Raw genomic sequence first — 12,274 nt, 5'->3', positions numbered from 1 at the left:
TCCGCTTATTAACAAATACGGTGTCCTCCAATCACCTTAATACAGCTGTGTGTTTTACGAAAATTATTTATGGACGACGACGGTACGAATTATAGCTACAGCATATTATAACACAGTAAAATTGCATTATTTTGTTTTTAAGTTCTTCGAGCTTACGAAGCATTAAAATCAATTATTTTGGTTTGGGCTTTTAACTGTTTTAAGAAGAATCATCCGCTTTGGAGTTATTTTTTAAAATGCAAAATACCTAATAATTACAAAAATAATACAAAAATCAAAAATCTATTTCCCGCATCATAACCAAGAAAAAGGTTGATTAACTCATTTAAGGATGTTAATAACTGGGAAATACGTAATCTCTTTAAGAACAAACGATTTAAGTAAAAAATGTCAAGTTTTCTGGAGAAGCATTTTAAAGTTTGAAAAACGTTATCAAATCGTAAATAAATTATTGAGTTATTTAATGTCGTTATACATAATACTTGTGCAACTAATTATGTATCTGTATGGTATTTAATGCAATTTATTTAAAGTTTAAGGTTTTTTTTAGGACATAAGACAATAACATCTGACTACTAAAAATTACCATGACTCAATGATTTAATACAACACTATTACCTACTGGTATTATTACTTAGTACATCAACTAACTATAATATTAGAATACTAAATCCAACCACATTATTAAAAAATACATAAATACATGAATAAATAAGAATAACCATCATTGTATATACTCGAAAAAAACCAAATAAAAAATGTTTTTACTTTTAGCAAAAAACAATGGTGACAAGTTGTGTTGTACTGTACAACACGTTGTACTGTACAACACGTTGTACTAATATTAACATAATATTACCAATAAAACAATATAAAACAAATTAAACTTAAAAACTTAAATAAACTTTGGCAGTGGCCAGTAGGTAGCCAGGCACTTTTTACAAATTAAAAAAATTGTGTGTCAAATATAAATAGCCATACCATATTTTTAATTTGTATGATACAAAATTAAAATATTTAATAGTATAAAGAAAATAATAATGTTACCACATTTTATTTGCCTACCAAAGGGTATTTTTTAAACGTTTCATTTTCAACATTTGTAATCAAAAGAGTCCACTAAAGTTGCTATAATACACAATATACTTACAAATAATACCTTATAAATAATACAACAATACCTTGTTTTCATTGTGTTCGTACAACTTAACTCGTATATTAAATAAATATATTAAAATCATATGTCGACCTATGAATACCGCTGAAATTTTAAACATTGTAAAATGGCTTTAAAATGGTAAGTTTAATATTGTTTTACCAAACGATAATACAACTATACTCGAACATATATCACTATAATACAGTTGTCGGAAACTTGCGGCTCTTTGGAAAATTCATCAGTACATCGAGATCCGTAAAATATAAATTATAATTTAAACCAGCTTTATTGATAATATTTCGGAATTTCTTAATAACGATTTTCTGGTCAAAAATCTCACTAATAGTAAGTAGATACGATGTTTTTGTGTGTTATTGTAGTATTTAATTAAATAGTATTATATTTTTATATTTTTATAAACAATAATAATAATGAATTAATGTAATAACGTTTTTCTATACCTATTTTCTAAATTTAAGACGTATCATTATGTTTTTAATGCCGAAAAATTTTTTAATGAAATAATAATACTATCTTTATTCTAATGTTCTATAATGTATTGTCTATGCTAACAAATACAACTAAAAAAAAGGTTGTTTAAACCTGTGCGGATCCCTGAACATCATGGTTTTGTAATTTTTCGAAAAAATAGCTCTTTTTTAAGATAAGGTTCCCGACTCCTGCTCTAATAACCACGCAATTTAAGGGATAACCATCATCAATACGACTCAAGAATATTGTACCAAAAAAATCTCCTTTTTTTCTTCACGTTGCAACGCAATCAGTCAAAAAGTACCATGTCTTACTTGAGTTGTTCATACCGAGCATCAAAGAACTAATTTTCCATCTATTCAGCTAAAACTACAAAAAATATACGGTGTGCTCCAACCGCCTTATATATTTATATTATTATTATATTATTATTATTTCATTATCTTGTCATTATTATTATTTTTTTCCAACTGGTCAGGTATAAATTATGTTTATCTCAACTCACTGTATTATATATAGGTTAGGGTTTGGAAACCTTTTTCGACAAGTGGGCCACATTGAAAATGTTGAGGATCTGGTAATCTACCACTGTTTGTGTATATAATATGTAGGCATACTATATTTATATTATGACATGCTGCATACCAATAAATTGTATGATAATATTCTTCTTTCGTTACTTCTCCGTGTAGGTAAATTGTATGTTTTTCTTTGATGATTGATACTTTACTTTGAATATACAGAGCGTAAAGGCGTGTTTACATAACTACATAACTACGGCTACGTACGTGATCACCATAGTACATTTTTATTATAATTATTTTTTTTATAAGATTGGCTGATACCTCTCTAAAGATCGACTGGCTGGCGAACATTGACATAGATACTATACACTCGGAATACTACCTATACCGCTATTATCAAATTACATAATATTGTTATTATTACGTGAACGGTGAGCATAATATCATAATTATTATAAGTATGGGTATTCATTGTGTTATGAAATACTTCGAAAGCTGAATTTCGTTTTGGGTTTTTTTTTTATTACACAAAGGATTTATTTAATGGTACACCTATTTTCGAAAATATTTTTTAAGCAAAATTCACTTAAATATACAATTTTTTTCTATTAAAAAAATTGACTTGTCGAGTGCGAGTTAAAGAATCTGTTTAAGCAAGTTGTTTTTATGGTTTTTTTCAACAGTCCGTCAATACAGTTCTACAATGTTCTGTACGATTTCGTGTGTTTCATTTATTTTTTTCTAAGACGTATGTAGATGTGGTGTCGAAAACAAAGCACATTAATATTGTTTCCGCCAAATGATCAACTAACATTTCGTAGTACCTGCAATAATTGTTTTGATTTTGCCATTTAGGGGATAGTAACATGGAACGATGAACGACTTACCTAATTAATTAACTTGATTAGGCTGTTCATATTCTATAGTGAATTAACACTAGTACTACACATGTTCCTTATTGTGATGACGACACAGCTAAAAGAGTAAGATTTATTTTGTTACTAATCGTGACCAGATTTAAATTTTGAAAAAGAATCTATTCGATAATCTTTCTACTAGGTTATTATGTAGGAAAAATAATTGATGTTTCTGAATATATTTTCGTGATTTCGATACATTTTGTTAAAATTTAATCTTCATTGATAAAAAAAAATGTCTACGTAACTTTAATAACAGTTAAAATTGCTATTATTACATTTTATGGAGAACTTACTGTATTCATTTCTCAAGGCTTTACACGAGGCAAACATTTTTATAGAAAGATATTTATTGAAATAAAAATTATAAAAATTGAATATTACTCATGCCTGTAAGAGAGCAAAAAGATAAATAAAATATTTTGATCGTGTTACCTACGGTAAATCGTCGTGTAAACATTTCAAGCTTCTGCGGTAGTTCGTTTTTGAGTTACGCCGAATAAAACAAAATCGATTTTGTCGATAACTATAGTTTTCCGTAAAAATTACAATTTGTCCTTAATTTGTTTTTCCCCAGGCTTTTGAAAACTTCTGTGAATTTTATAATACTTTCCGTATAATCTCACCTCTCAGAATCTATTTTAAATATTTAAATATTGATTTGAACCAAAGTTATTTCATTTGTCAGGTCTTGTACAGTAACTATCTATTGTACCTGTTTTGTACAGTACCTATATAAGTACTCCAGAATCTACTGACGATTTGTCCGAATATTGGTCTGCTGATATTTTTTTAACATCTTTTGAATAATCCAGAATCATTTGGTTTTAGGCAAACACTTTAAAATCGTCATTATATCGTTTTTCTTATTCCCCCGAGCTTGTCTCATCATCTAGCGATTTGTTTACTTTGTTCGGGAGGTCCGATTTTAAAGAGACAATGAAAAAACCAAGTGAGTTATAATGGGGGTGAGGTTGAATCGTCAGTAGGTTAGTATAGTCAAGAACTTTTTGTAAAAAACTCTTCAAAAGTTTATTGCCCCGGGTGGATCGACGTAACTTGGGGTCGAGCTGCAGACAGCGTAATCTGTCAAACAGGTACCCATTTAATGATGGTCGCACAATAATGTCATTTCACAATATCGGTTGTGTAAAATCCATTAAAACTGAACGAGGCCGCACCCATCATTATCATGAGGATGAGATGTTGTTATTTTCGGGTAAAGACATTTGAGACGCCATACTCAAATTTCGAAAACGTCATCAATATTGTGTCGCCGTTTGACATGGGTACATAAAACACAGACACACGCGCACACACACACACGTATATTATAAGTACAGCTGGCGCCAAACTGATTGACCGATCATACCAACGTCCCATGTTTACCTTTAACTACAGTGGTATTATAATGGTCAAACCGATTTTAGACGTTCCCCCTCCCGCCGATGTATTCCCCAAGCGGGAAAAATTCCTCCCAGATAAAATATTAAACAATTATAGTGAAATTCAAATCTAAAAACTACGTACAATTAAAGGTTAACATGATTAATTCAAATTAGAATGTCATAATATAAGAATAAAACATTGTTTTAAAAATCACTTTTGTTTCAGTAATAAATAATAATGTGAACGACTTTTATATTCTTGGTATTGTTCCTATATTTTAAAATTTCTAAATATTTCTATTTTTAATAACAAAGTATACTTACTAACTCGGATGATCCGAATATCAAATGGGCGATTGTAAGCTTCCCAAAAATACCGGTTGGATAAAAAGGCAAAGAAAATAGATCTAATCTAAACTCCGCATTTTCTTACCTGAAATGGGTAGGTACATGGAAACTTCGCCAGTCTTACTCACTTTAAACAACTTTTGTAAATTGGTAGAAATTTGAAATGGAATATTCATCAAGGTTAATCATGATGATCTCAACAATAGTTATTGTAAGTAATTTTTTTTTATATTATTACTATACTCAGCAATATTTTGTAGCTAAAATTATGAGTTATTATTTCTTTTTTTAAGTTAAGTTCACGGCCAGGCATTAAATTAATTTTTCCTTTTTAACGTTTGCGACAAATATATAAGGTTACTACTCACAGTCGCCATGTGAGTAAATGTAGTATAACTGCAATTATTAAGTCCACGTAATAAGTAATAATTATAATAATATTATGGCATTTGATAATAACTGTTGTTTTCCCAGTGGTATTTCCTATAAAGTGTGTTAATATTTACAAATATACCTGACTGGACAAAAAAAAAAAATAATAATAATTACACTGTCTGCCTGTATATTATACGAGAACTATCAGAACACATGATAATAACATATAGGCGGTGGCCAAAGATTGCACAACAAGCTCCACAAAAAATAACTGTTTTAAAAAAATATTATAAAAATCGATCGTACCAACGATTTGCATGCTGACGGTATTCGTATCAGTGAATAGTAATACGAATTGTGGAATACATATCCCAGACTTAAAAGAAGACCACAAAGAAAAAATATCCAGATTACAATAATTTATGTGACTCACAACCACGTGAAAATGATTGAACAAGTATTTTTTGAGCTGTGATTAGCGTATTTACCACATTATTAATATTTGATTACGAATATTTACCTACTCAGTGGCGCCCAACACGTATGGCAACTGGTGTAAGTATCCCAGAACTTTTAAAAAAAGTTTCGCCCGGGACCGTGCCTGGAGGCTTGATCGCCCCTTAATCTGGCTTTGGTGTGTAGGTTATTTGCTGTTAGGTACCCTCAAACAGAGTTTACCCCAGTGGTTTAAGGTGCGGCGCCACCGTACTTACTTGTAGTATAGGTATACTTTTTCATTAAAAAATTAATATATATATAATAAATTGAGGTCAAATATTAACAATTAAATATTGCGATATCTACATTTATACTTCTTTGCAATTTTTTAAATTGAAAAACTATATGGCGACTGTAAATTCGCACATTATTTTCCGGGAGATGGTATTTGCACAGGACCATCATTTAAATACGGTTAGTTCTTCTCCGGTGAGTATCCTAATCATTATTAATAAATATAATATATACTTCTGGAGTGCTTCTTGCATAAAATGTTAATACATCGCCTGTATAGTTCCAAAATATTCCTCCTGAGGGTTTGGCAAGCTAATTGGCTTTCAAACAAAATCCTCTTATTTTTCGTGGATTTTCCAAACACTCTATGCCCGTGGTTCTATTTACACAATGTATGTAAGTACATCTAATACGTAAGTTCGTGGAGAATATTTCGATATACCCTTGTCAAATGGCCTTCTTTGAGTATATTCAACATAAGTAACACACAATAATAATTATATGTTGGAGTAGACTCTATTATTGTCTCATATATAGACGTTTCTGATTTTCGGGGCTCCGTAATTTTTTTTAGGCACATAAGGACTCCGCGAACAAAGAGTGTTTGAGAACCGCTAGGGGTAGAGAAACGATATAATATACGATTATTTCGGTCACGTATTTTCCGGCGACATTTTATAAGACTAATGGTTTTTGATTCTGGGACGCCAATGCGTATATACCTATAAAGGTACATAATGTAAATATGTAGTATTTTGTCTTTTGCTTCGGGACGCACAAAACATCCAAAACGCACAGCGTGAGACGTGCAGATACTCTGCAGGAACCGTCGGACAGGCCCACCGACGACGGACTTTTTTTGGTTTGTGATTTAATATATTTTACTTGTAGACGAGTCCGTGGCCACGATATTATAAAGGGCACCAAAGGACATTGGTCACGGACCGTGAACACACACACCCTTGCACACGTTTAATTCGGAGACTAGGGATTAAAATAATAATAATAATATTTTATTGGAATGTATAGGTACATTTTACTCGCAGACAATTTATTGATATGTGTGTATGTGTGTGTGTGTGTGTGTCTTTGTGTGGCTTCAAAAACCGGGTGTGCAGAGTGTGTGTCGCACACGGGCCTCAATGCTTACATATACATTTGGGGGACCCCAGGCTGAAGCAAACACTAAAATTGTCTTAAAACGCAAAACTTAATTATTCACAATACATTTTTTTTTGAAGTTGAAACAATAAGGTAGTTGTAGGTATACTAATATTATTAGATTAAGTAATAAGGTTGTTAAAATAGGATGGTAGGTTTAGAAAAAGGGTACCTATCAAGTATTCAAGTGTCAACGTTTCTTACTTTTTAAGTACTATCAATTTTTCCATAAGATCTATTTTTATCGCGTCTATGGGTAGTTGTCTGTCGAATTGTCAGAAGAACAACAGGCCGATAGTGGAAAACGGCGACGGTCGACGAGTGACGACGTACACAATATTTATAGGTATTTAGTTTTATATATATATATGTGTTAACCCATGTCTTAGTACCTCCACTGGGAGGCCTCTGAAATCTGTTTAGTTTGTTTAGTCTGCCTTTTTATTTTTATTAATTTTAGCTTATTCTATACCATCACTTATTCTTATTGTTCCCTATGAAACAGATTGAATAAAACGTATGAACAAAAAAAAAATATATGTATATATGTATATGTAGGTACACACAAAACCTAAAAACGTTGGCACTTATAGATTGTAATACTTACAGTAAAATTAATTTAGGAAGTGGCCCAAAAAAAGTATCGCACACGGACCCCTTATTATGTAGTTGCGACACTGTGTGTGGGCCGATGAAGGCCCGATGCACACGTCCGTGTTCTTACCGTTGCTTAAGGATTGCCGCAACTTCAATCGATCCAAATATTGATTCATTAATTTCACACAAAAAAAGCAATTTCAAATTTCAAATTTTATAAAACTAATGACTTTTAACTTTTTTAAACTAAAACTTTTTTTTTTATTACAAATAAATGTATTTTTCTGTGTAGGTACTTATAATTAAATATTCATACTTGTACAAATATTTCTGCTTATTATTCGCTATTGTAAAATTGTAAAAAAATGTATTGTTGTATTACAGAATATAATAAATTTAATCATTAAATTTGAATCTATTATTATTAAAAAAAAGTATGTGGGCCACAACAACTTCTACATAGGTATATGATGTGGCACAGTCTTCACAAAAGGTTGGACACCAATGTTGTATTCGATCGTTTAGCAGAGCAGCAGTAGGTTACCGGGGGCGGTAGTACTCCGATATTATACATAAGCAGGGCTCGTAAGTTGATGCACTAAAAATTAGCAAAATATGCATTAAAATATGCACTAAAAAGTTCGAAAATATGCATTTAAATGCCCTTACATTTTTAAATGATGCACTCAAAATATGCATTATGTAAAATATTTATGAGCAAATTTTAAAATAATAAGAATATATCCATTAATTTTAAAAGTATTTTATTCCTTTTAATTTTTACATATTTAACAATCAAAATTAATAAAATGAATACTCGTGAAGTTCATGTAATCATATGGATTTGTCAATTTTATTAATTTTAATTAGGTAGTCATTTTTTTCCTAATTTTTGTACACCATTATCCTGCACCTACAATGAAAATATTTGGAATGAAATATTAGTTATTTGACATTTTCACGACTCGTACAGTTAAACAACTCTTCGGCGACTGGCGTGTGCAAGAAAATTATACTGTACCAGTGTACAGAATTGTAGATGCGGATTGGTAAGAAACATTGTACAGGTGTACCTACATGCTTGTACAGGTTTCGTTTCGACGAGGGACTATACACGGCGGAGGATGGTAGTGGTAGCTATAAAATTGTTTCCGCGGTACTAAGTAAAACGCATAAAATCTAAATAGGGAAATACTAGAAAAGTAAGTAGTTATACGAAAATAAAAATAAATCAAAACACTATCATTCAGTAAACGAGAAAGTAAATAAGAAACAAGAAACATTTCAAATATTTTTCAAAACAATATTTTTATGAAATAATATGAGCTATATACTCTAAAAAAACGATTATAAGCCAAATATGCCTTTTTACACCCAAAACATGCAAAAACATGGACTATTAAACTTCATATTATTATTACTATTGTTATGATTATAACGGATTTGTATCTCAGTTAGCATATTTTTCTGTGTAGCAATAAAAAAACATGCAAATGCATGAACTCACGAGCCCTGTACACAAGTGTTGGAAAAACATAATAATCAACAATATTACGGTTACAGTGTAATGGTCGTAGAAAACACAAGACCGGTGTGCTGCAGTTCAGGCAGGAGCCGCGGGAGCGTTTCGTACCCACTTGTTGTCCGGCAGAGTCGTGCGTGTGGGGGCCGCGTGCTGCGCAACAGCCGCGCAGTCGTGTCACTGGTCTCGGTCTGTCGGCACGTCGTTTCGCCGCCGGACGATCAGAGCTCTCTACAGACGAATTATCACAGAACATTATACACGCAGCACTCGGGCACCATGGGCGACTCCTCTGAAGACGAAAGGATCGAACGAATAATTGGGAACGAACAACAGCAGCAGGACGATCCCGACGAGGGATTCGAAAGTGCCTCCAACACTTCGGACATCGACGACATCGTCGTCGGCAAGAAGTATCCACTTCCGACCAGACCGCGGTTCCATGTGATGTATTCGTCGGACGAGGAGGAGGAAGCGGAAGCCGCCAGGGGAGGCCGCAGACCGTATGACCGGTATCCTTACGCGGGAAGGAGCGTGTCCCGCGGAGACGACGACAAGGACAACCGCGCCGCCGCACTTAGGTAACTATATGCACATGGTTATTATGATCAGACACCGTATTTAATCGTTACATGCATTTCCGAGCCACGGACTTCTACACTACACTAGATAAGGAACTCCTGTATTATTTATATTGTTATCAGTGAAGCTCGCGTAGCAGTTGGCCGCCATTTTGTCGGCTGACAAATCAAAATGTACTAAGACAATCAGGCTTGATGTTATGTATTAGGGTTCAACTGATGGCGGGAGTTCGCCATCCTAGTACTGTATAGAAATCTGTGTTCCGAGTTAATAACTTTGTGAGAGCCTCCCCCCGAAAATTAGAAAAATGAATGTGATACTCACGCAATGGCTTTGTAGTTTGTATCGCACATCATACCCCCCCCCCTCCCACATTTGGAACTGTTACTATCATATTTTTACGTAATTGTGTATCTATATTATTTTATAACTATCGTACAGCTAACCGTTCACTCGTTTCCAGGAATCTTCTCAGGAAAACACGCACGAATGGCCACGGTGTTTCAGATAAAATTGTAGAAGCAAAAAGAATAACCGGTATGGCTGTCAAAGCTCAAAGAATAATCTACTTTGTGCAGTGGTCGAATAACGGAAAGGAAAATCATCCAATGGATGAACAATTAATGAGATGGTGCTACCCTGAATTGGTGATAGAATTCCACGAAAAAAAATTTCTAAGTCCTTCTAAATATATGAAAATTAAAAATTAAATAATTATTTATTAAATACATTATACATTTTAATATTATGTACATATTGTTAAAACATTATTTTATGGACTGTTCAATGTAAATACATATGCCTAATATATATTTATACATTTTTTTCATACAAATAAGCCATAGTGATAATAATTGTGAATTTTGTTCTGGATGTTTTTTATGTGAAATAAAATTACTTCATTTCCTAATAATTATAAATTATGTTTTATATGAATGCAATATAGGTAGTTAAATTCTAAAAAAAAAAAATCTTGTACATGATGATTAGAAAGAAGTTGATGTTATCATTGATTTCAAAAGTAATGTAGTGAAGTTAATGGTAAAAGTTTATCAATAGCTTAAAAATTGCTTTTAAAGTAAGAACGTAACAAATAAAATAAAGGTTATTCATGTATTTCAAGTACAGAACTAACATTGTATAATACAAGTTTATGCTGACGTATTTTTTTAACAAAATAAATTATACAGTGAGTTCCGTTTAATGTGATCACTGGTTTATAGAATCAACCGTTTATTAGAATCAAAAATGAAAATCCCAAACCAAATTGTATGTTACTAATGTTAAATTTACCTTTTATTAGAATCACTAAGTACTGGATTATTGAATCACCTTTATGAACAATCTTAACGTTTTTATGGTATTTTAAACTGATTAACTTATAAAACCCATTTTATTTTTGAACTTATTAGTAAGTATGACAGTACATCGTTGTACGTTATTATGTTATTCAATTATCATTGTGCGTCGTGTACTTGTGTCATTTATTATGTATGATACATTCAATATGTAATTATAAATACATTTGTAATTGTATAAAAATATTGAATCATGAAAAAAATGTTGTAAATGTTTTATAGAATCAACCGGTTAATAGAATCAAAATGACCTGCACCAAAGTGATCACATTAAGCGGAACCCACTGTATTATAATAAAAAAAGACCGATAATTATCGATTGACCTTATATGTGCATGTTCTGGCGGTTTAAATTAAACAACAAATATCTTCTCAGTCTACAAACTTTATTAATTGTTTACATTTTGTGTAGAACTAAATGCAACACGTTCCTACAAACCATGGCTAAAAGGAAAAATCAATAAATACATACACACAATATGAATAAAGAGAAAAAAAACCCGATGTAATCAATCGACATTTGATATTAATTTAGCATAATATATAAGCTATTTTATTATTCATTAGTCATTACTATTATATAGGTGTTATTGGTAATAAATTTTTAAATTATTTTTGTGAGTAGGTAGCTCTAATAAATAAGCAACTGTTGAACAGTAGCATTTTGAATTATTTTTTGTTCCACAGATTATGAAATGTAATATAATCAATTTAATTACAGTTATGAAATATAAACACAATAATTTGAATACAAAATATGTATTAAATAACTAACATTTTTATATTTTCTTGTTCATTATTATACAATTTTTAATTAAGACTTGCTGGTATAAAGTATTCAACATACAGTACACTAACGTTATACTTATTGCCAACTCTTATTATATAGACATGTAATATTGGAATATTTTTACCTAAATAAAAGTAACTTAACTTAGGTAGTTAAAAATTAGTTACATTTTTCACATACAATTAAAAAAACTACATCTTTTTTTAAAGCTAACAAATAACCTGCCAACTGGCTACTTATTTAATAGAGTTTTTAAAGTTTTGAATACATATAAGCATTAAAAGTAATTGCTATAAGAACTTATAATGTAGATACTTAATCGAAGACAA

The 12,274-nt window shown here is 31.4% G+C and overlaps 1 protein-coding gene across 1 annotated transcript; it reads left to right on the top strand.

The window, feature by feature from the left end:
* The first annotated feature begins 9,401 nt into the window (after positions 1-9,401).
* LOC111031612 lies at positions 9,402-10,507 on the top strand. The gene is made up of 2 exons (XM_022311641.1): positions 9,402-9,796; positions 10,261-10,507. The coding sequence occupies exons 1-2, from the start codon at positions 9,495-9,497 to the stop codon at positions 10,505-10,507; spliced, it is 549 nt and encodes a 182-aa protein (XP_022167333.1). The 5' UTR covers positions 9,402-9,494.
* Positions 10,508-12,274: the final 1,767 nt, after the last annotated feature.

The sequence above is a fragment of the Myzus persicae genome, unplaced genomic scaffold (genome assembly GCF_001856785.1).
Source record: "Myzus persicae strain clone G006 unplaced genomic scaffold, MPER_G0061.0, whole genome shotgun sequence".
Classification (NCBI taxonomy): domain Eukaryota; kingdom Metazoa; phylum Arthropoda; class Insecta; order Hemiptera; family Aphididae; genus Myzus; species Myzus persicae.
This window is presented reverse-complemented; position numbering and strand designations above follow the sequence as displayed.